The sequence below is a fragment of the Panthera onca genome, chromosome B3 (assembly GCF_046562875.1).
Source record: "Panthera onca isolate mPanOnc1 chromosome B3, mPanOnc1 haplotype 2, whole genome shotgun sequence".
Lineage (NCBI taxonomy): Eukaryota > Metazoa > Chordata > Mammalia > Carnivora > Felidae > Panthera > Panthera onca.
This window is the reverse complement of record NC_138344.1, coordinates 16,913,128-16,938,158: the sequence shown is the minus strand read 5'-3', so window position 1 is coordinate 16,938,158 and position 25,031 is coordinate 16,913,128. Positions and strand designations below refer to the sequence as shown.

The 25,031-nt window shown below is 46.6% G+C and overlaps 1 protein-coding gene and 1 long non-coding RNA gene across 6 annotated transcripts in view; one reads left to right on the top strand and one right to left on the bottom strand.

The window, feature by feature from the left end:
* LOC132668760 (protein FAM169B-like) overlaps positions 1–25,031 on the top strand; it is a 90,205-nt gene that overhangs the window by 29,370 nt on the left and 35,804 nt on the right. For all 3 annotated transcript variants that reach the window (XM_078448961.2, XM_060617764.3, XM_078448960.2), the window contains one exon: positions 19,411–19,496. In XM_078448961.2, the coding sequence (XP_078305087.1) occupies positions 19,411–19,496 (86 nt within the window). The remainder of the gene's footprint in view (positions 1–19,410; positions 19,497–25,031) is intronic.
* On the bottom strand, positions 5,227–6,275 carry LOC132668761 (uncharacterized). Of its 3 annotated transcripts, none has more exons than XR_009605780.2 (3): positions 6,035–6,275; positions 5,615–5,751; positions 5,227–5,523 (listed from the first exon to the last, which is right to left on the bottom strand). It is a non-coding gene; the product is annotated as an uncharacterized LOC132668761 (long non-coding RNA). The 3 variants fall into 3 exon arrangements; XR_009605779.2 differs by having other exon boundaries at positions 6,126–6,275; XR_014137786.1 differs by having other exon boundaries at positions 5,615–6,275.

The following is a 25,031-nucleotide window of genomic DNA, read 5'->3' as shown; positions in this document are numbered from 1 at the left end:
CTGACACACATTTCTCATTCTTCAGCTGCTCCCCCTGTGACATGGGCTCCAGGGTCATGACATCCTGGATTCTTTTCTGAGTCAGATCTAGGCTTCTCCTGGAACATGGCGTCCAGGGCCCGTATCACGGACGCTGTCGAGGGAAGAACCTGGGTTTTGGAGTCACTTAGACCTGATTTCCAATCCTTGGTCCTTGGTGAGTGGGGTGGCCTGGGTTAAGCTATTTAGCATCTCTGAGCTTCAGTTTCCTGTCTTTTTACTCAGTGGTGTGGCCCGTGGCCCAGCTGTGAGATAGCACCAGGAAGCTTGTTAGAAATAAATGGCTGGAGGTGGAGCAGCTGGGTGGCTCAGTCGGTTAGGCGACAGACCTCAGTTCAGGTCATAATGTCACGATGTGAGTTCAAACCCCACTTTGGACTCTGCACTGGTGGTGTGGAGCCTCCTTGGGATTCTCTCTCTCTTTGTCTCTCTCTCTCTGCTCCTCTGCCACTTGCTCATACTCACGCATACTCTCTCTCAAGATAAATAAATAACTTACAAAAAAAAAAAAAGAAATGCAACTACAGTTACTCATCATGCCTCGGCATTTCAGTGGAACCAACCAAAGGTTGACTCACCTCCAGCTGACAGCTCATTACCATGCATGCCTGGCTTCTGGGCTTTTTCAGCACAAACTCATTATTAAAGACATGGCCCCGTCCTCCAAAATTTGTGGAGTTGATGTTTTGAACCCACAGGAAAGACTACTTTTATTCCCATTATATGTATAAACAGATTTATTGAGACATAATTCACATGTCATACAATTATCCATTAAAACATTTTTTTAAATGTTTATTTTTGAGAGAGAGAGAGAGAGAGGATGCATGTGAGCAGGGGAGGAACCGAGAGAGAGAGAGAGAAAGAGGAAGACGGGATCTGAAGATGGCTCAGTGCTAATAGCAGACAGCCCCACGTGGGGCTCCAACTCATGAACCTCGAGATCATGACCTGAGCTGAAGTCAGACACTTAACCGACTGACCACTCAGGCGCCCCATACAACCACCCATTTAAAACCTATAGTTCGATGGTTGTTAGTATATTCATAGAGTTTTGCATTTACCACCACGCTTGCTTTTCATTATCCCTAAAGGAAGCCAACCTGTCTCCCCTTGTGTGTCACTGTCTTCTGCCCACCTATCCTCCTCAGCCTTAGGCAATCTACTCTGTTTCTATGAATTTGTCTGTTCTGGATGTTTCATATGAATGGAGTCACGGCCTTTTGAGTCTAATTTCTTTCACTTAGCATGATGTTTTCAGGGATCATCCATGTTGTAGATGCTTTAGTACACTTATTTTTATGGTTCCACACTATTCCATTGTATGGATATACTACGTTTTATGTATCCATTTATCAGTTGTTGGACATTTGGGTTATTGCCACCATTGGGCTATTATGAATAATGCGGCTGTGGAAATTCACGTACGTGTTTTGTGTGGATAGATATGCGTATGTCTCTTTAAGTCAGCGTTTTTGTTTCCCTCAGATAGATACTCAGAAGTGCAGTTGCTGGATCACATGGTAGTTTTATTTTAAATTTTGTGAGGAACCTCCATACTGCTTTCCATAGGGGCTGCACCAAAGTACGTTCCCACCAATAGTGCGCAAAGGTTTCTTTTTCTCCACATTCTCACCAAAGTCTTTTTGATACTAGCCTTTCTAACAGGTATGAGGTGATGTCTCATTATTATTTTGGCTTGCATTTCCCTGATGGTGAGTAATATTGGACACTTTGTCATGTACCTATTGGCCATGTGTATGACCTCTTTGGAAAAATGTCTACTCATCCTAAGTGTGTTTTGAGACTCAGTTTCCAGTGCGTGGAGGGGGTGTTTTCCCATACAACACCAAGTAATTCTCCATATACCAGCTGGGTGTTACACCATTCAACTCAGGTCTGACACCATCTATCCAGAGGTAGCATCGATCCCAGAGGATAAGGAATTCGATCCTATAAGACTCCCGAGTCCCTTCACATGCCAGTTACAAGCCCGGGCTATTGCTTTTACTTCTGACCAACTGGCTACATATTGGAGGTTCCCATGACCTTGTCTTTGAACTTTCTATGCCAGTTGCACATCTAGGTTGTTACCTGTTTTCAGACTGCTATAAAATCAGAGTTTTCTACTTCTTTAGTTTGATTTGTTTGCCAGAGTGGCTCACAGAATTCAGAGAAACATTTCATTTACTAGATTACTGGTTTATATAATAGGATATAACTCAGAACAGCCAGATGGAAGAGTTGTATAGGGTGAGGTATGAGGAATAGGCAAGGAGGTTTCGTGTCCACTCCAGGGATGCCATTCTTCTGTTAACTCCACATACTCACCAGCCTGGAAACTCTTCAAACCCCCTCCTTTATGATATGGACATGATAGTTTAAATCATTGGCCATTGGTAATTGATTCACCCCTTAGCCTCTCTCCTGTTCTCAGAGGTCAAGGTGATGGGATTGAAAGTTTCCATGGCTGATCACATGGCTTGTTCTCCTAAAACCAGTCTCTATCTTTAGAAGCTGCAAAAATCATCTTGTTAACCTAACAAGAGACACCTTTGTCACTTAAGAAATTGTAATGAGCTCCTAAAGGAGCTCTGCCAGAAACAGGGATGAAGATCATCCCCGCCCCGTCTCTCTTTCTCTTCCTTGTTATAAATCACAGTATAACACAGATCCTCTGCCCATTTTGTAATCAGATTATTTGTTTTCTTTCCTATGGAGTTGTAGGAGTTCTTTATGTATTTTGTATACTAACCCTTTACCAAATATATGATTTGCAAATACTTTCTCCTATTTGGTAGGTTGCTTTTTCATTTTGTCGACTTTCTCCTATTTGGTAGGTTGCTTTTTCATTTTGTCGACGGTTTCCTTTGCTGTGCAGAGGCTTTTTAGTTTGATGTAGCCCCACTTGCTTATTTGGTTTTGTTGCCTTTGCTTTTGGTGTCAGATCCAAAAATCGTTGCCAAGACCAATGTCAAGGAGTCATTGTGGTTTTTAAAGAATCTTATTTATTTTATGTTTATTTTTATTTTTTAGAACCATTGTGGTTTTGATTTGCATTTCCCTCATGACTAATGATGTTGAACATCTTTTCAAGTGTTTACTGGCCATTTTTATGTCTTCTTAGGAAGAATTATCTATTTCAGACTCTTTGTCCATTTTTACATTGGATTATTTGTGTTCTTATTTTTGAGTTGTAAGAATTCTTTATGTATTCTGGACACAAGTCCCTTATTAGGTATATGATTTGCAAAAAATTTTCTCCTCTTCTATGAGTTGTCTTTTTACTTTCCTTTTAGTGTCCTTAGAAGCACAAAAGTTTCAAATTGAAAAGAAAATTTAAATTTATTTATTTTTAGAGAGAGAGAGAGAGAGAGTAAGTGGAGAGTGTCAGAGAGAGAGGGGAGAGAGAGAATCCCAAGCAGGCCCCGCACTGTCAGCATAGAGCCTAATGTGGGACTTGCACTCACAAACTGTGAGATCGTGACCTGAGCTGAAATCAAGAGTTGGACGCTTAACCAACTGAGCCACCCGGGCACCCCTAAAATTTTTTGTTATGGCCAGTTTATCTATGTTTTGTTGCTTGTGCTTTTGTGTCATATCTAAGAAGTCTTTGCTTGTTTGAAGAGCAGGTCCTTCCATCCAGTTAGATTAACCCTTCCTTCTGGCTGTTTAGTTAATGTCATTTAGCCTTTGACAGTGTGCATTCTTTTTTTTAAGTTTATTTATTTTATCTTCAAGTAATCTCTCCACCCAATGTGGGGCTTAAACTCATGACCCTGAGATAAGGAGCTGCATGCTCTCCTGACTGAGCCAGCCAGGTGCCCCTGAAGGTGTGCACGTTATTTTTTAATCCAAATCATTTTAAAAATGCTGTTTTTTTTTTTTATTCATGCAGTTATGATACCACTAAATATACACCCAACCTGTTATTTAGCATATATTTCTGGTTCATCCATAAGGAGATTTAAAGATGTTTTCTGAAATGCATGCCTGAAATTAAGAATGGAGGAAATCTGGCTCGTGAAATTAGGATTACTGTGTTTAGGTATTTTCCGAACACTAGCCTGGCACGCTTGTTAGAAAAGGTAAGCGAGGCCAGTTTGTCTTCTTTGGTCTTGGTGAATTCATGCTGATTTTATTTTTTAATTTTTTTTAATGTTTATTTATTTTTAAGACAGAGACACAGAGCACGAGTAAGGGAGGGGCAGAGACAGGGAGGGAGACACAGAATCTGAAACAGGCTCCAGGCTCTGCACGGTCAGCACAGAGCCCAATGTGGGGCTTGAACTCGGGAACAGTGAGATGACCTAAGCAGAAGTTGGACGCTCAACCGACTGAGCCACCCAGGTGCCCCAATTCATGCTGATTTTAAATCCAGTCTTTCTTTTCTAGGGTCGTTATGGACCATCTTTTATAATTCGTTCTAGACTGTCATGAGGAGGGGATGTTCAGGGAACCAGACATTGGTTCCCAGATCTACATCTTCTCCTAACACATTAGGATAGTTCTGGCTCATTTGTTTTTTGTTTTGTTTTGTTTTTTTTTTTTTTTTTGGCCCAACCCTGGCCTCCCATACTCTCAGAGATTAAGGGTTACAACTTCAGGATTACATTCGCAGGACTTTCTGGCTCCTGGGACATAAATTCCCTGTGTCTAGAGACTTGAGCTTTTCTGAAAGTAGCTAACGCACCCCTCTTGCCTTTGCACTATTTCCAGTTGCCAACCTTGCTCCTAATTTGGAGCAAGTGAAGATGGTCCTCTGTGACCATTAGAGCATCTGGCTAAGGAATGTTTCTACCTCCAGGTTCTCGAGTTTAGGCACAGCTCACTCTCTTTTCTTGAATATTTTCCTAGCCTGCCCAAACTTACTCACTGCTGCAGTCTTTCCCATATGACCTTAAAGGATTGTGCTGGGCCTAGGGACCTGTCCTTGGTTATGGGGGTACCTCTTACCCTCTACACTTGGTCTTTTAACATCTGACCCTCTCTGTTGGAAGGTGTCTCGGCAAGCTCCTGGGCCCCATGTATAGTCTTCCTAGATGATGTCTACCTATTTTCCGTGTTAGGAAACCTGCCAGATTTTTTTTTTCAGCTCTTTTTCTGACAATTGTCTTTTTGATATATTTTTCATATAAAACCCAGTGGTCAGATGATCAGAGGAGACGGTGAAGAATACCAGAGGTTATTAAAAATGGTAATTTATAATTCAGTCAAATGAAAGAGAGTTAATGCTACAGCATTATAGAAGTTTCTGGAATAAGGGGTCTTTTGGGTATTGCTGGGTGGAGGGAGGGGCCAGCCCTGGTTCTTGGCAGGGAGGTGACAGTCTGGTCAAAATAGGGGGCGGGAGTTCTCCACTGTCTATTTTCTGGGATCGCTGGTTCTCTTTCCTGGCATTTGGGCTCACTGGTGGTCACACAGTGGTCATAGGGGCTGCCCCTCTGCCCTGCAGGGCTGGGGGCTCTGGACCCAAAGGAGCACCTGCAGAGGCACAGGGGACCCAGAAGCTCATCCCGCCACCCTGCCACTGCCCCCCAGCAGCTTCCCATCTTGCAGTCTGGCCATGACTCACCTGGTCCCTTCTTTGAATGTTTTAAAGTTTCCTTTCACAGAACCTTCTCATTATGCTCCGGGCCCTTGGGTGCTGGGAGGCCATGCTGAGGGCAGTTAGATGCCTTGTGATGCTCTGGAGGATGGTGGGCTCTGGGGCTGGAGACAGGGGTCCTGTTTGGTTCTTCAGCTCTTTGCAGAGTGCCTTATGTGTGCCCAGAAGGGAGGATGAGTGGGAGCACAAGCCAACAGATCCTTGGGAGGATGGTTAGAGCCCAGGGGAGGGATGCCTGGTGGGGAGGGCACGGGTTGGGGAAACAGTGGGAAGGACGGGACTGGGGGTGGATGGCAGGTACGGGGAGGAGGGGCTGGGAATGGCTCAGCTCTCAGCTGGGCTTGGCGCTGGTGCCTACAGTGCTGGGCAACCGGGAGGGAAAATCACCTTGTGGGTGAGGGGAAGCAGTGCTCGCGTCTGAAGGGGTCTGTGGGAGCTCAGATTGGAGGGTGGGGTCTGGGTGGGGTCCTGGGTGCACCTTCAATGTGGGGCACATCCCTGGTGGCCGTTCATTCTCGAGTCATTTCCGGTGGCTCATCTCCGTGGGCGGACCGTCGGCTCTTGGACGGGAGGGCTCTTCCGGGTGGGTGTTGGGCCAGTTCTCGTCGGCTCCCTGTGCAGGGGCGGGTTGGGGGTGGGGGTGGGGGTGGGGGTGGGGGCGGCAAGGCTGACAAACAACGGGATACTTCCGGTGCAGGCAGCTGGAGGAGAGATTGTTTGTGGTCTTTTCACCGCTTGTTGACTTCTCTGATTAGAACATCTATCCCCCTAGCTCTCTTCCAGGACGTTTTGTGACCAAGCATAACACTCATCCTTCAAATTGCTGCTAATTTATTTACAGTTTTTGGTGATTGCATGTCATGTGCACCCTGAGAAAAACAAGCAGGGAATCAAAAAATGATGATTTTTTCCTGGAAAAGCATGCCCATTCTAGGCCTGCAGCGACAGCAACGAGCCAAGGCAAACATTCAGATGAAACTGGAACCTGTGTGGAGCCCGCCTTCCCAGTGGCCGTCGCGGGGCCGGGCGGGATTGCGACATGCCAGGCCCCCGTCCAGGCCTTCTGGGGGCCGCGTTTGGGGCAGGTGGGTGGTGGGTCGGGGGTAGGGGGTGGAAGGTGTGCCCCTGAGGTGCCCAGGGAGCTTCAGAATTGGGGAACCCTATCTGGGATGCTCCTCACCCCTGAGTGTGCTGTCTGGATTTTGGAGAGGGGTCAAGGGGGGAAGGCCAGAAGGTGACGGTGGAAGGGTGCTGCGAATTTGTGACTCCCAGAAAGGGAGCTCTTAATCCTGAGTGGGCCTTAAAGGGAGAGGCCTGGCCTCCTGGCGGGTAGGGTGGATGGGGCTTAAACACAGCTCCGTTTCGTGGGATGAACCTGCCGATGTGACTCGATGAAACGGTGGTTTCTGTCTATCCAGTAAAAAGCAAGCTTATATGGCAGGAGGGGGGTGGTTGGGGGAGAGGCTTGTTGGCCTGGTAAAGTCTGAATTTCAGCACGTGGGGAAGTCATTGCAGTTTTTCTGGCTCTGAAGTGTGATGGCCCCGCAGACTCGAGAAGCCAAGTGTAACCAGGGACCCCACCTGGTAACCACCTGGTTACCAGGCACCCCGTTGGTGCAGCCTCCCAGGACTGTGCGGACTTGGGATCCTTATGTTTGAGTCTGTGCTTGCTTTTTGGTGATGCAGAGGGCCCAAGATGGGTCCCTCGCCCCACTTTCCACATTAGTGGAGTCTCACTGAAGTGGGTTTGACAGTTTGGGGGAAAAGAGCGCTGGCCAGAAATGCAGCTTCAGTTTAAATACCTGTTCCTCCTTGGCAGCTAAGGTGCCCGTGTGACCATGGACGTGAGGCCGGGACCAGGTGGCCCCCAGGTTAAGTAGGACCCGAGTTCCCTTAAGCTAGAGAAGCTCCACGCTGGAAGCCGAGGGTTCTGTTTTCCTTGGGCAGTGACCGATGCAGACTGAAGAGCCACTCACAGTGACAACATCGTGTTTTGGGAACACATGTTGGCTATTGTTTGGGATTTTCTTCATTATTCCGTGTTAATTTATGGCACTTACTGTGAGTTGGATTTAAACGTAGGGGAAAACAGCATCCCACAAACAAAGACATGTCATTCTTACCAAGGGACTAATGGTATTTGCAAAACAGGGAAGGTCCAAGGAAAATATTTCTAGTGCCAAAGATGGAGCCATTGTCTGGGGGTGTGGGTGCATCTTTGAGGCATCTGAGGGTTTTACCACTGCATCTAGGGCTGTCTGCACCTTTCTCTGCTTCCCTGAGCCCTGAGAAACTCACCGCGTTTGCCTTGGTCCAGACTGGTGATTTTAAGATTCCTTTCCTAGATGGACTAGCTTTGGTGTGGGTTTCTTTCCTTCCTTCCTTCCTTTTCCTTCCTTCCTTCCTTCCTTCCTTCCTTCCTTCCTTCCTTTTCCTTCCTTCCTTCCTTCCTTCCTTCCTTCCTTCCTTCCTTCCTTATTTATTTATTTATTTATTTTGAGGGGAGCCTGGGTGGCTCAGTCAGTTGAGTGTCAGACTTCGGCTCAGGTCATGATCTCACCATTCCTGAGTTTGAGCCCCCGCGTCGGGCTCTGTGCTGACAGTTCATAGCCTGGAGCCTGCTTCAGGTTCTGTGTCTCCCTCTCTCTCTGCCCCTCCCCTGCTCATGCTGTCTCTCTTTTTCAAAAATAAGTAAACATTAAAAATAATTAAGTTTACTTATTGTAGAGAGAGACAGACAGAGACACAGAGAGAGACAGAGGGGGGGAGAGAGAGAGAGAGAGAGAGAGAAAGAGAGAGAGAGAGAGAAAGAGAGAATCCCAAGCAGGCTCCACACTGTCAGTACAGAGCCCGATGTGGGACTCAAACTCATGAACTGTGAGATCATGACCTGAGCCGAAATCAACAGCTCGACGTTTAACTTACTGAGCCACCCAGGAGCCCAGTGTGAGTTTCTTTCTGCCCCAACACCTTGCATTCCAGCGGCACCTCAGGAACCAGGCACCCCATCTTGTCCCTCTTCCTTGAATTAAACTCTTAGACTTATGAAAACAAAATTGCTTAAGGCAAGAGAGGCCTGAGAACTACAGGGAGGCTGTTGCAAATATACTGCAAACCAGATGTTTCTTTCTCTATGGCAGAGAGGCGCCCGAGTTCATGGGGCATCTGGGGAAGTGTTTTCCTTTAAGGAAGACATCTGTATGGAAATGGTAGCCCAAGTAATGTAATGTGACAGTTGCTATGTCAACTTGCGTATTTTTCCCCTCCCCTTAAATTATTGACCGGCTCGGTCAATGTTGCATAAAAGTCATGTAATGCCTTGGAATGTGTTTATGTGCTGTCCTCTGCCAGAACTTTTTCAACGTTTTTTTTTTTTTTTTCCCTATGTGTATTTTGCTTTTGGGAAGATGGCCTGTCACTTTGGTTTAACTGTACTCTTTTTTTGTGGAATTACATATTTCTTAGATTTGTAACGGGGCAATCAATGGCAGCTTAGACTCCGGGGGAGCGATCAAGTTAAGGCAGAGGGTGGGCAGTAGGGGGACTTGAAGCCCCTTCAGTTGTGATCGAAGAAGTATAGACCATGGGCCAGGACATGAACAGCTTGCAGTTAGTGTGGGGGAGGTAAGGGGTGTGTGTGTGTGTGTTGTGTGTGTGTGTGTGTGTGTGTGTGTGTGTGTGTGTAAACCCTTTCCTCTTTGGTTCCTATGATGTTACGGGGGCAGGAACCTTCTCTGTGTCTCTGCTGTGTATCTAGCTGCCTGCTGGCTGCCTTGACCTTGTTAGCTTTAACAGGCATTTCAAAACTAAAGCCTTTACGTCTCCTCTTGTCCTCACTTCTTCCTGGGGAAGGCACCTGCATCTTCCACTTAGGCTTGAGAGCTGGCTGCCAACCTCTGCCCCACCCTGTGTCTTCGGCCTTAGCCCAGTCTGATTCCTCAGGTGGTGTTTTCTGTCCTCTGGGAATCTCCCTCCCCACCAGCCTGACTGCTGTGGTCAGCCCCTGTTCACTTCTTGTCTGGATCAACACTTGTTCTCCCTGCCTCCAGCCTCACCTAAAACCATTCTCTACACTCCATCAGGGAGATCCTTCTCCAACAACCTTTTTTTTTTTTTAAACAACAACAACAACAACAACAACAACAACAACACTTTTTAAAAAATGTTTATTTATTTGAGAGAGAGAGAGAGACAGACAGTATGAGCGGGAGAGGAGCAGAGAGACAGGGAGACCAAAGCAGGCTGCAGGCTCTGAGCTGTCAGCTCAGAGCCCAACACAGGGCTCAAACTCATGAACCATGAGATCATGACCTGAGCCAAAGTCAGACGCTTAACCGACTGAGCCACCCAGGCGCCCCAAACTTTTCTTTTTTTTAACTTCAAAATGGCTAATTCCTCCTACCTGGGCATAATCCAACTGTTCTCTTTTTTGTTTTTCATTACAAAGATTAAAAAAAAAATTTATTTGGGGCACCTGGGTGGCTCAGTCAGTTAAGCGTCCGACTTCGGCTCAGGTCATGATCTCACGGTCCGTGAATTCAAGCCCCACGTCGGGCTCTGTGCTGACAGCTCAGAGCCTGGAGCCCGTTTCAGATTCCGTGTCTCCCTCTCTCTCTGCCCTTCCCCTGTTCATGCTCTGTCTCTCTCTGTCTCAAAAATAAATAAACGTTAAAAAAAAAAATTAAAAAAAATTTTATTTTATTTTTGAGAGAGAGAGAGAGAAGCAGAGTACAAGCAGGGGAGGGGCATAGAGAGTGGGAGACACAGAATCTGAAGCAGGCTCCAGGCTCTGAGCTGTCAACACAGAGCCTGACTCAGGGCTTGAACCCTCAAGCTGTGAGATCATGACCTGAGCTGAAGTTGGATGCTTAACTGACTGAGCCACCCAGGCGCCCCCCCGCCCCCCATTTTTTTAAGTTTATTTATTTTGAGAGAGAGATCACACCAACCTGGGGGAGAGGCAGAAAGAAAGGGGGAGAGAGGATCCCAAGCAGGCTCCACACTGACAGCGCAGAGCCCAGTATGGGGCTCGACTTCACAAATCATGAGATCGTGACCTGAGCCGGAAAGGAAGATTTAGACGCTCAACCAACTGAGCTACCCAGGCACCCCCTCCCCGCCACCCCAACTGTTCTCTTTCTAAAACACTACTCTGATTATGTCTCTCATTGGTCAGACTATTCTAGAAACTTCTGAAGCTAATATCTCAGCCTGGTCCCCACAGCCTCCAGCTCTTAAGCCCAGTCTGGCTCAGGACTTTCATTGGCATTCTGCCCCAGCCCCCCCCCGCCGAAAGACTGCTGGTCTGAATATTCGTGTGCCCCATAAATTCATATGTTGAAATCCAAACCCAGTGGGATGGCATTAGGAAGTAGGGTTTGGGGGAGGTGCTCTACCCTCATGAATGGGAATCAGTGCCCCTACTAAAGAGACCCCAGAGGGCTGCCTTGTCCCTTCTGCCCTGTAAGGACACCGCGAGAAGTTAGCAGTTTGGAATGTGGAAGGGGGCTCTTACCAGAGCCTGCTCATGCTGGCAGCCCGCTCTCAGCCTCCCAGAACTACGAGAAACACGTTTCTGTTGTTTACAAGCCTGTACAAGTCCGTGGTGTTTTGTCACGTCAGCCCAAATGGATGAGCGCACAGCCCCTGGGTGGGTGCGTGACGGCCGCTCATGCCCGAGAGTGCTGGTCATGGTGTGTGTGGTCACGGCCTGGTCACCTGTCCTGCCCCTGCTGATGCCAAGTGCAGTGCCTGGCCCTTGTCCTTGTTTGCTGAATGAGTGGCAGGCCCCTTCCCCCACCCGAAGCACAAAATGAAATCCTAAAGCATCCGCCCTAGTAAGGTCTTTCCATGCTGATCTCTCCTTTCTTGTCACAGTGTCTTTTTCTTGTCTGTTCCTCATCTTTCATCCCTGTCTTTCTTTTTGTTTTTAAATTTTTTTTAAACGTTTATTTATTTTTGAGACAGAGAGAGATAGAGCATGAGCAGGGGAGGGGCAGAGAGAGAGGGAGACACAGAATCGGAAGCAGGCTCCAGGCTCTGAGCCATCAGCCCAGAGCCCGACGCGGGGCTCGAACTCACGGACCGCGAGATCGTGACCTGAGTCGAAGTCGGACGCTTAACTGACTGAGCCACCCAGGCGCCCCATCATCCCTCTCTTTCTGACTCTGTCAGCTTTCGTCGGGGCCTGGCCCTTGGCTCTGTCCTTTTGTCTCTCCTTCACGTGGAGATTGGGGGATCTGGAACCAACAGGACTCGGTTCACACCCAGTCCCAACGCTGCTGTTTATGGGCACCTGGCCTTGACCAGGTTTCTTAACTCCTCTGAGCCTAACCTGAAAAAAAAAAAAAAAAGAATCAGCCGTGCAAGCATTAACTGAGATACTGCCCTTGGCGCTGTGCCAGATGCTTGGTGAGTGCTTGCACCTGTGGTTGTGGTACATGTTCTTGTTTTAAAACTGTAACTGGGTCATGCCCCTTTTTTTCTCCAAAGCATGGTGGCTGGCAGTGGTCTGCAGAGTACGTAGGCCCTTGAGTCCTCCCTGATTGGCCTCCTCCCTTCTCCCCACGCTGTCTGCTCTGGCACCCTGCAGTTCCTGTCCTTGCCCGTCATGCTGTGCCCTCTCACATCTCTGAGGCCCCGTCACCTACGGTACCTGGAGTCCCCTTTCCTACCTGGGCTGATGCATCCTTCAGGCCTGCTGGGGGTGCCTTCCACCACAGACTCTCCCGGCCCCTCAGTAGGAATGCCTGCCTCATCCTCTCTGGTGCCCTGTAGCACGCAGCCTCCATCTGACTTCACTGTATTCCGTTTCACGTCCCAGGCAATTGTCTCCTCCTCGGAGTTGTCAGTGTCTTAAGCCAGAGTCTAAATTTAATCCCTTGAGTGGATTTATTATGTGCTTTGCACATAATAGTGACTCAACATGTGGGTTACATGAGCAACATGTGCTTCAGAATCGTGACCTTCGGAGGGTCTGTGTATGATGTGGGTGCATCCTGCTGCCTGCCTGTGTGTTGGGGCAGATGAGGAGGGACGGTGAGCACAACCACAGGTGCTCCTGCCTCCTCCCTGGATATTGCTCATCCATCACAGTGCTCCTTTCACAGTGCTCCTCCTTGCTGAGTTAGAACGTGGCCTCAAAATCCTTCTCTGGAAAGGGGCGCCTGGGGGGACTCAGTCAGCTGAGCCTCTGACTTCGGCTCAGGTCATGATCTCGCGGTTCATGGGGTCAAACCGGGCATTGGGCTCTGTGCTGACAGCTCGGAGCCTGGAGCTTCGGATTCTGTGTCTCCCCCTCTCTCTGCCCCTCCCCCACTTATGTGTGCGCTCGCGCTCTCCCCCCCCCCAAAATAAATAAATAAATAAAAACATTAAAAAAAATCCTTGTGAGGAATGCTCGCCTCTGTCACAGCCCATCTATCCTTTCAAGGACAGGTGACAACCAGTTTTCCCTGACCCGTACTATGGAAAAATCTTGTCAACTTCTTAGCAATTATTGCTTTGCTTATTTATTCATTATAAAAAGCATGTTTAAACAAAAAAGGACTTAGCTCCTTTAAGAGATCTTGGGAGGCAAGATGAAAGGTTTAAAAATTTTGTCAGGGGATGCCTGGGTGGCTCAGTCAGTTAAGTGTCTGACTTCGGCTCAGGTCATGATCTCACGGTTGGTGAGTTCGAGCCCCGCATCGGGCTCTGTGCTGACAGCTCTGAGCCTGGAGCCTGCTTCAGATTCTGTGTCTTCTCCCTCTCTCTCTGGCCCTACCCTGCTTATGCTCTGTGTCTCTCTCTCTCACGAATAAATAAACACTTAAAAAAATTTAAAAATTTTGTCAGGAGGCACTGAGTGGGTTCAAATGTGTGTCTTCATCGAGCCTGAGGTGCTCCTTCAACAGCCTTGGAAGGAGAAAGTGAGGAAGACGGTGGTCAGCTTAACACTCCCTGACAGAGAAAGGAACGGCCATGAGAAAATGTGGTGGGTACAGACCTATATCCACTTGAGGGAGCAGACAGGATAGTAGGGGTCAAGCTAGAGAAAGAAAGATAGACATTTCCATGCAAACCAGAGCAGGAAGTTTGGAATGGGAGTTTTCAGGAAGACACGGGAGTGTTATGAATCAGTTTCCATTGTCTCATTGACAAAAGCCAACAAGTGACAAAAGGGCTTTTCATGCTTATTTGATATCCCAGAGAACCACTTGAAGCAAGTGGAGGAAGTTTCTGGAAACCACTGACAAGCTTCAAACACCTTAGGAAAAGCAGTTTGGTGAGGTGGACTCATTCACCTAACCTGCAGATGACCAGGTGAGAGGATGTTGTGGTCTCCATTTGACAGGTGGGGGCTCAAGGCTGGGTGAAGGTCATATAACTAGGAATTGGAGAAGCCGGAATTTGAACCCCATCTGGTTCTGAAGTCTGAGTCTTTTCCCTACACAGGTGCACAGGGCCATATCTAAATGTTTATGTCATCTTGTTCTCCACTGGCATGGAAGTCTGTTAGAGACTGGTGAGTGAATAGTCTATGTTTTGTTGAGATGGTATTTATTAAGAGTGAGGAGTCTGTATCTAGCTTCATTTTTGTGTGTGTGGATGCCTAATTGTACCAGCACCATTTGTTGAAAAGACTATCTTTGTTCCATTGTATTGCCTTTGCTCCTTTGTCAAAGATCAGTGGACTATATTTATGGGGGACTATTTCTGGGTTCTCCATTGTGTTCCACTGATCTTTCTTTCACCTTCCATTCATCTTTCTTTCATTGTCTCTTCTTTCACCACAATCACACTGTCTTGATTACAGCTTTATAGTAAGCTTTATATATTTATATATATGGATACTATAAAGCTTTAAGTAGCTTTGTAGTAAGTCTTGAAGTTAGTTAGTGTCATTCCTCCAAATTTGTTCTCCTTTAATCTCGTTTTGGCTATTCTGGGTCTTTTGCCTCTCCCTCTAAACTTGGGAATCAGTGTTGCTATTCACAAAATAACTTGTTGGGATTTTGATTGGGATTGCATTGAACCAAAAGATCGTATTGGGAAGAAATGACATCTGTACAATATTGAGTCGTTGTCTTTTTTATTTTATTGAAGAAATTTTTTTAATGTTTATTTTTGAGAGAGAGAGACAGAGTGTGAATGGAGGAGGAGCAGAGAAAGAGAGGGAGACACAGACTTGGAAACAGGCTCCAGGCTCTGAGCTGCCAGTACAGAGCCCGATTCGGGGCTCGAACTTGGGAATGGCCAGATCATGACTTAGGCAGAAGTCGGATGCTTAACCAACTGAGCCACCTAGGTGCTCCCTCCTCCCCCCCCCTGCCTTTTTAATGTTTATTAACATCTGAAGTAGGCTCTGAGCTGATAGTAGAGAGACCCATGCAGGGCTCGAACTCATGAACCGCGAGATCATGACCTGAGCCGAAGTTGGCACTTAACCGACTGAACCACCCAGGCACCGAACAATATTGAGTTGTCTTATCCATGAACGTAGAATGTCTCATTATTAGTTCTTTGATTCTGTTTGTCATAGTTTTATAATTTTCCTCATAGATCTTGTGCATATTTTGTTAGCTTTATACCTAAGTATTTCATTTTGGGGGGTGCTGATGTCAATGGTATTGTGTTTTTAATTTCAAATTCCACTTGTTCATTGCTGGTATATAGGAAAGCAATTGGCTTTTGTATATTAGCTTTCTATCCTGGAACCTTGTTGTAAACCAACGTTTACAGCCCTTTCTATCGGTTAGGCCTCGTTGCAGCTATCCCTACTACTTGAGGTGCCCTGAGCATGGCCTTGGACTTGTAGGGCTCTGTGCCTCTTCTCACAGGTTATGCTGCCTGTAGTGCCCTTGCCTGTTGTCTCTGCCTGTTGAAACCTTACCCACGGATCCAGAACCCAAGCTGTCTGAATTCCCTGGGGATGCTCTCCCAACACCCCTCTGCAGAATTGCCTCTCTCCTCTGGGTCCTGGTGATGCGTTGGCTCCCGTCTGGACTCTGGCACCTTTCGTGCCCCGGCCTGTATTGGAGCAGCTTGTTTATTAGCACTCCTTCCTCCGCAGGCTGCCACCTCCCAAGGGCAAGAACGGGGATTTACGCATTGGCCTCTGAGGGCCTAGGACAGACAGCACTGTTCATGCATTCAGGAACTCAGCCACGGGTAGTTGAATGCAGTTTGAGCATGCTGAGTTGCCATGAAGCCGGGCCACTGGGAGGTAGTAGCCTTAGGGACCTCACTGTCTTAACTTGTTTGGGAAACCTTGGAGCGTTCACAGAATAGAATCCATTACTGACATTTCTTTGTGGTGCACATCGCCTGTCGCTCAGGGGGCAGGGAAATTAAATCCATGCAGTGAGGCTGGCCTTTAACTAGTAACGTCCTCTTGACTGTTGTCACCACTGCACAGCCTTCTGCGATGTCCAGTCTCTGCTCAGGCCCTCGATGGGAGAGAGCCCGAGGGATGCTGATCACATTTTCTTTTAAAACCACAGGTGTGTGGCTTCCACTTTCTAACTCTTGGAACTTGCTGGCTTCAGGGTCTCAGAAGTGATGCCCTGAGGCTGGCTCTGCAGTGCCTGTCACTCCCCAGGATCCATCCTTTGTCCTTGCTGAGCTGGCTGTAGTCTCTCTCCCTGCGCCCTGACACCACTCTGTCCTCCTGGTTCCTCTTGACTAGATATACTTTTCTGATCAAAAGCTGCTGGTTTCCAGAAGGCCGATTCTGTTTTTAAAAAGAGTTGATTTGGAGGACAATTTATTTTACGTCTGTTGAATTTGATTGGACTTCACCTTCATTGTTATGTATCCTTAGCAGCTTAAGATTAGTTTTGGGAAAAAACAAAACAAAACAAAACAAAAACCCCCGAACAACAACCAGTTCAATCTATTTTGTGACAACCTGTGTGACTAATTAATGCTCTGCAGCACACTGCAAGGCACCACACAAACGCCAAATCATCACACATTCCCTGTTTGAAACTGTCGTAGCAAACTGAACATCTGTATTACGGTAATACACTGCATTAGTAAATGGAACATCCTTTATTGATTCACCTTGTTAAGCGGGAAAATAATCCTTATGGCTTTATAAACCTCCTGTAAGTTCTAGTAGGTGCCATTTTGAACATGACTTTAATTGAATAAATGAAGCCGGGTGTCAAGCATTTAATTGGCCCTTCTCTCTCAGCTGGCTCAATCAGTTTTGGAACGATTGTTGATGATGTAACTCAACAATGATATGACACTGACATAGTGGCTTAGATGCTCTTGGTCTTTGGGGAGGAGGGGCTGGTTGGGCAGAGTTCATGCTTAATAACTGACTAATGTCACTGTAACTTGGTCTTCATAGAGTTTTCTACTTAAGTTCTTCAAAGAGCAGAGAGCCATAGGGAAGAAGGTGGTAGCAGCTTAACCTGATTGGCCCACAAAATTGGTTTCAAAGTCATGAACCTTATATGAATGTTGGAGTGACTTTTGTTTTCTATTCCATGTCATTTTCCTCCACATCTTCAGCTAAAAAGATCTGACTGGGAAGGTGCATCGTTTTACTGTGTGGCTTCTGGACCCCTCAGGGTTGAGAAACTGGCATAAAAATGGCAATTTGGGGTGCCTGGGTGGCTCAGTCAGTTAAATGTCTGACTCTTGATTTCAGCTCAGGTCATGAACTTGCAGTTTGTGAGATCAAACCCCATGTCAGCCTCTGTGCTGATGGCATGGTGCCTGCTTGGGATTCTCTCTCTTCTCTCTCTCTCTCTCTCTCTCTCTCTCTGCCCCTTCCCTGCTCATGCTCTCCCTCTCCCTCTCTCTTAAATAAATAAACATGAAAAAAAGTTTTTAAAAAATGGCAATTTAATAAAAGGGGGTATAAAAAAGATATCAGAGGGGAAATTGTGTGGTACATCCAGACAGTGGAATATTATGTAGTGCTAAAAAGATTTTTGAGATCTCTAGCCATGAGAAGACAAGAAAGGAATCTTAAAGGCATGTTACTATGTGAAAGGAGCCAGTCTGAAAAGGGTTGCATACTGTAGGATTCTAACTATATTACATTCTGGAAAAGACAAAAGTATAGAGACAGTAAAAAAAAAAAAAAAATCACTGTGCGGATGTGCGGGCATGGGGTGCCTGGGAAGTCTGTGCACCTTCCTCTCAATTTTGCTATGAACCCAATAAAACTGCTGTAAAGAATGCTCTTAATTAAAAAATAAAAAAACACAGGGGCGCGTGGATGGCTCAGTCGGTTAAGTGATGGACTCTTGATCTCAGCTCACGTCATGATCTCACGGTTCATGGTATTGAGCCCCGAGTCAGGCTCTGTGCTGAAAGCACAGAGCTTGCTTGGGATTCTCTCTCTCTCTCTCTCTCTCTCTCTCTCTCTCTCTCTCTGTCTCTCCCTCCCTCCCCCTCTGTGCTGTCTCTCTTTCATGCACTCTCTCTCTCAAAATAAATTTAAAAAATTAAAAAAATAATAAATAGAAAATAAAACAACAACAACCAAAAAACAATCAAAGGAACTTTGGTGTTTAAATGGAATCCTTAAGCAAGGAAAGGAGGGTTGCCCAGCAGGGGGGCAAGAGGCAGAGGCCATGACTGGATTTGCCTTTGGAGTGACCACTCAGTAGGATGGATCAGTGGGGGACACTGAGGCAGGGGGTCAGGTGAGGTACTGTCATGGTCTTCTGTGCATGGTGGCCTGGACCCTGCTGGCATCTGGGGCTGGGTAGGAGGGCATGGGGCCCATCACGAGGTGGCAGGTGGAACTGATTTGGTGCAGCAGCATGGAGTGGGGGAGGAGGGAGGCGTCTATTAGCTGTCACTTGGCCCTGTGCTGGGTGTTTCCGTCCGATCCTCATCAGAACTTGTCAGCCACCTCAGGTGATCAGTTTGGGCAACTCTGACGATTTTGGGGCTCAGTGAGGTTGAGGTGTTCCAAGGTCACCCTTAGAGTAAGTAGCAGGGCCCATGTCCGAACATGGAGTGCGCAGAATCCACAAGCTTCAGGGGCTGTGTAGCCTGGGGTGGGGCGGGGCAGGAGTGGTTGGAGGAGAGATGTCTCTTCCTTCTGCAGATCCAGCCCCAGAGCCTCCTTATTCAAAGGCACCCCCGCCACCCCATATTCTAACAGCTGACTCATTTCTGGCCTCTGTGAGAGAGCACTGTCCTTGGAGTCCAGTGGCCCAAGGGTGGACCCACCTCAGACCCCCCCCCCCCCACCCCAGCTCGCTGCCTTCAGGTTACTTTACCTCTGAGAGCATTGGTGTCCTCAGAAAAACGCAGGTGACAGTTTCACTGTGAGAAGGGGAAAAAAAAAATCATGGAAAAAAAGCCAGGGCCAAGCCCGGTGCTGAGGACAACGAGAAGATGGTGTGTTTGATGGCCTTCCATAATGTTGGATTTGACTAAGTGGGGAGTTCTGAGTTGCAGCCCATAATTGGACCTTGAAGGAAAAAAAAATGTAATTCTTGGCCATCGAATTTGTGAGCAGTGTGGTGTGTAGCGTGTTTTGCCCAGTAGCATTGGGACACATATATCTCGTTTTGGAGCCGGCAACGGGCCATCTGTGAAGATCTCTGTGAAGTCCCCTTCAGGTGAGAGGGGTCACTCTGTCCTGCTCAGTGCTGTCAGAGAACACAGTTCTAGAGCTATCGCCCGCGTTACCCACACATCCTCCTCCTTTGCGCCTCTCTGGAGGTCGCATGATGTTGAAACCGCCTCTCTGGTGGCCTCGTGGCCGTGTGCACATCATCATTTTCTCTTGGCTTTCTCTTTAGTTGTGGCTGTTTACATACAGGAGGCCTGGTGGGCCACCGAAGATGTGCTGCGAACCTCTGATCCTGCCCGAGAAGGTCTGATGAAGGTGAGGGCATGTAAGTTTACATGGATATTGCAAAACAGGTTTCAAGTCACTGTGCTTATTATCGTGTTAATAATCGAAAGCAGTCTCCCTTTGTGGATTAGTCTCCTAGGGCGGAAACAACTGGAATGTATGGTCTCACAGTCCCCTGAGGCTACAAGCCTGAGGGCCACGGAGAGAATCTGTTCCACGCCTCTGTCCTAGCTGTTGGTGGCCTCAAGTGTTCCTGGACTTACAGACGGTCATCTTCCCTTGGTGTGGGTCTGTGTCTGTCCAGGTCCCTCCTTTCTATATGGACACCAGCCATATTGGATCGGGGCCCACCCTAATGACCTTGTCTTTTTTTTTTTAACATTTTTTTTTTAATGTTTATTCATTTTTTTTTTTGAGAGGGAGAGACAGAGAGGGAGCAGGGAAGGGGCAGAGAGGAGACACAGAATCCAAAGCAGGCTCCAGGCTCTGAGCTGTCAGCACAAAGCCCGATGTGGGGCTTGAACCCACGAACCACGAGATCATGACAGCCGAAGTCGGATGCTTAACCGACTGGGCCTCCCAGGCGCCCTCCCCCTACCCCATGGCCTCATCATCTTAACTTGATCATCTGGAGACCCTATTTCCAAATAAATCACATTTGCAAGTTAGGACTGCAACATCTTTTCAATCTGGAATATCCTGCCGGTAAGAAAAAAGAGTAATAAATGGTCGTGTGCAACAGACATCTGGCTATTGGCAAATCTCTCTTATCTTCCTTAGTGGCCCCTTGTGTCTTAGTTTTAAAACTTTAATCGAAACGATCTCTCTAGTGTGTAGGAGAGTTCTGTGTATTGCATCCAAGTGCTGTCTATTGGTGCTTACCGTGAGTCAGACATTGTGTTAGGTACTCACCTGTGTGTTACCTCAGACTCTGTGGGGATAATCTACTTTTAGAATCTTAAAGGTTTTGGTTTTGCAGATGAACACATTGAGGCTGAGCCACACAGCTAGTAAGTGATTTAACCAGACATAAACTCTAGTCTCTTTGAGATCGGGCATGGAGGTCTTTGACGGGCTGTGGTTTTCTAGAGTAGTTGTAAAGCCAAAACCTAGGATGGCAAGGGTAAGGGCAGGTGCCCCAGCAGCTCCTCGGAGTCCCTGTGGCAATCTCTCCACTGAAGTTTGGCTCGGGCAGAAGCTGAGGAAAAAGGTAGTAACTAGTGAAGAATTTAGACTGTTTATGTCACGTCTGCCTGTTTTCATTTGATTGGCACACTTGTCTTCATTCCGTAGGTGCTTCTTGGCAGTCTTGAAATGGTGGATGTGTCCACAGTCCACGTGATCTCCCTCATTGGGTCCTGTAAATACTAAATGAATTATCAGTATTCTTTCAGGTTTGGTTTAGAAAATGAGCAGATAAATGTGTACTCTAAATTGCACCCTTTCAAAGTATATAATTGAGTGATTTTCAGTATTTGCACAGAGTTGGACATCAGTCACCATTACTTGATTCCAGAATGTTTTCATCACCCCAAAAGGAAACCCCTTACCCATCAGCAGTCACCCCTCATTTCTCTCTTTCCCCAGCCCCTGGCAACGAATCTGCTTTTTGCCTCTACGGATTTGTCCATTCTGGACATTTCACATCCATGGAATCATACACTAGGTAGTCAGTCTTTTGTGTCTGGCTGCTCTCACGGAGCATGAAGTCTTCAAGGTTATTCCACACGGTAGCACGTGTCAGACCTCATTCCTTTTTGTGGCTCAGTATTATCCCACTGCATGGATAGACCATGTTTGGTCATCCATTTATCTGTTGGTAGACATTTGAGTTGTTTCAGTTTTTTTGGCCATTTTGAATAATGCCACTATGAACATCTGGGTGCAAGTTTTTGCGAGGACATATATTTTCAGTCATCTTGGGTATGGACCTAGGAGTGGAACTGCTGGTAAGCGGGACCACCTTACATTCCCACTGGCAACGTCTGAGGGTGTCCATCTTCCCATGTGTCCCTGATACTTGTTACTGTCTTTTTTTTTTTTTTTAATGTTATCTATCCTACCCAGTGTGAAGTGGTATCTCATTGTAGTCTCGATCTGTATGTCTCTGGCTAAGGATGTTAAACATTTTTTCATGTACTTGTTGGCCATTCATATATCCTCTCTGGGAAAATGTCTATTGAAATCCTTGGCCCCCTTTTTATTTAAAAAAAATTTTTTTTTAATGTTTATTTGTTTTTGAGAGACAGAGACATGGCACGAGTGGGGGAGGGGCAGAGAGAGAGGGAGACACAGAATCCGAAGCAGGGTCCGAGCTCCGAGCTGTCAGCACAGAGCCCGACGCGGGGCTCGAACCCACGAGCTGTGAGATCATGACCTGAGCCGAAGTCGGACACTCAGCTGACTGAGCCACCCAGGTGCCCCTCCTTGGCCCCCTTTTTAATTGGTTGGTTGGCTTTTTACTGTTCAGTTGTAAACACTTTTTCATATATTCTGGGCACAAGTCCTTATTGCATACATTGCCGATACGATTTGCAAATACTGTTTCCCAGCCTGTGAGTTGCCTTTTTCATGCCTGCCCCCCTCCCCAGCTTTATTGAGGTACATCTGACATAAACGTTGTGTAAGTTTGAGGTGTACAACGTGTTGATATGATACGCATACATATTGCAACATGATTCTCACCATGGCGTTAGCTAATGCCTGCATTCCATTACATAACTGCCATTTTTTGGTGATGAGAACATTTACGATCTATTCTCTTAGCAACTTTAATATAATACAGTATTATTAGCTATATATGTTATCATGCTGTGTACTAGATTCCCAGAACTTATTCATCGTACAATTGGAAGTTTGTACCTTTTGACCAACATCTTCTCTTTTCTCCCACCTCTAGCCCCTGGTCACCGCCATTGTATTCTCTGTTCCTAGGAGTTTGGCTTTTTCGGATTCCACATGCACGTGAGATCATGCAGTATTTGTCTTTGTCAGACTTATATCACTTAGCATAATGCCCTCTGGTTACACCCAAATTGTACACAGCAGGATTTTTCAGGTCTGGTTTTAACTGACTGAAAAGATAGTGTTTTGAAAAGGGTCCCACCGTCCCCCCCCCCCCCCAAACTGGCAAGTGGCTTGAGATTCAGCAAATGTGTGTGGGGGACCCAGTGGGGTGGCCTGGTGTACCCGTTTGTGTTTCTATGCTGGTCCCTTTCCACAGGTGGGCCAATGGTATTTAGTGGCGGGGTGTTCTGAATGCCAGGAGGAGTCTGATTTGCTCTTTAAATCATTTTTTTTTTGTTTTCGAGAACAAGAGTGGTCACTTCTTCCATGTGTCAATTCTTCTGTGTTTAGATGAAGAAAACCCCAAATTTTCTGAAAATGTGGCCTATGTTGTGAACAGAAAGAAGCTTGGATGTTACTTGCACTTAATGAACCATGTTGTAAAGATCTAGCTGTCCCCAACTGTCTGTGGATAGTTTCCCTTTCCATTTGTAGAACTTCAGGTCTTGACATTTATCTATTTTTTTCTTTTAATCACATTTTGTTTCTTAGCCAGCTCTTCTTTGTAAATTACCAAAAAAAAAAAAAAAAGGTTAATGTTCTTTCTGTGAACATAATTAGTGGTCCTAATTGAGGGATTAGAATTGGATCTCAGTTTTGTATTTTCAGAAACGTTTCTAAGTCAGAATCACATGTCACCCATTTTTTTCCCCCTGTAATGAAATTGGATGAATTAAGTGCCTTTTCTTTTTCTCCTTTTTCTCCTGCCAGTTTTTGATTGGATATTTCCCTTCTGCCAGATGCAATCTGCTTTTCTCTTCTGGCTTTCCTCTGAACTTTTTGGCTTTGTAAGTTGAAAAATACAACCTCCCACATCACCCCACTCAGGTTTTGCGTGACCAGCTAGTTATTCTTAAAGTCTGAACTTGATTTGGCCTGCTACTGTCTGAGATACAAAGTTGGGGTGGCTTCTCAGAGTTAAGCTGGTGTGGTTTTCACAAAGCTTTTTCTCATTTAAGATTTGGCTCCAGATGAGGGTGAACTATTTTACATTCTGGACCAATTAATAAGTTTATTGGCACTGAACACTTTGTGCCATTTGCTAGGGTGCTGCAAGCTGCCTTGTTTTTATTATCAGAACACTTGCAAACAAGTGTTTTTTTCCCCTCCCCTCCCCCCAAAACAAGTGTTTTAAGGCCCACTTAGACAATCTTCTCCCTTGACCGCTGGAGGAAACGGAGGCTCAAAGAGGTTGGGTGTTGCTAAAGAGCTCCCCACAAATCTAGGCTGTAAAGTCAGTATCATAGATGATGACGATGATGGTGATGATGGTGATGATGGTGATGATGATAAAACTTTAAGGGGTAAAGTATTCAATATAAAACTAAGCATAGATACTTATGTGAAACTTTCCCAAAGTCTTAGTTCTTTTTCTTTTTTTAAATGTTTATTTATTTTGAGAGAGAGAGAGTGCGCACAAGTGGGGGAGGGGTAGAGAGAGAGAGAGGGAGACAGGGAATCCCTCTGCAACTGTCAGCACAGAGCTGGACTCGGGGCTCGAACTCATGAAACCGTGAGATCATGACCTGAGCCGAAATCAAGACTTGGGTGCTTAACTGAGCTGCCTAGGTGCCCCTGCCAAGTCTTAGCTCTAATGCATGAAGATGCAGAAAGGAACCATGAGCTGGGCTATAGCAGGTGCACTGGCCTGGGACTCAGAAGCTCTGGCCTATTTTGAGCCTGCCTGTCTCTGGCAGAGCCCTCATTCAGCTGTCATAAGTCCTCTTTGGAATGAGGCACGGAAATCAATACATGTAGTCACTTACCCTCTTTGAGTTTCAATTTCCTTACCTATGAATCAGGACCTTCCTGGCGTGTGGTGACAATGGAATGGGAGCTTGTGGGTGGAAGTCACGGCCCAGTTAATGGCATTGCTGATCTCGTGGTGACGCATAGGACGGGGTGACCAATACCCACACACGTAGGCTGTCACATAGCGGTCTTGTCAGAGTGCAGTGCTTTCTGTTCATCGATAGTCGATTGGGTTCATCCCGAGTGTTTGCTGGTGGTTGCCTGGAGGACTGCAGTTAGGACTCTGACCGTATCCGGACTCAGTCGCACAGACTGGGATCGATTAGCTATGTCTGCCGTGGGTGTAGGAGTGGGACGCCTCTGTTTATGCCACGTATTTGCCACCTGTGGGCTATACAAATGCAGAAAATTTTAACAGGCAGAGGAGTGTAAAGTCATTTTGACTTGTTAATGCTAAAACTCTGTGTGGGCCTGACCTTGACCACACACAAATGCCTCACTTGTGACATTGCGATGGGCAAGAAGTGGTTTCATGTTATTGCCTTAGAACAAGATGAGCCACAAGATGAGCCTTGACTCCCAGTAAGTCTCTGAGATTGGGACTCTAGTGTGTGCTCCAAATCTATCACATCACAAGCCATTGAAAGTCGTCCGCTTTTGGTGTAGCCATTGATCTTCCCCAATTCTTTATCCTCCTTCTGAGGGTCAGAATTCTGGGGCGGTTGTTAAAAATGGAGGGTGGGATGA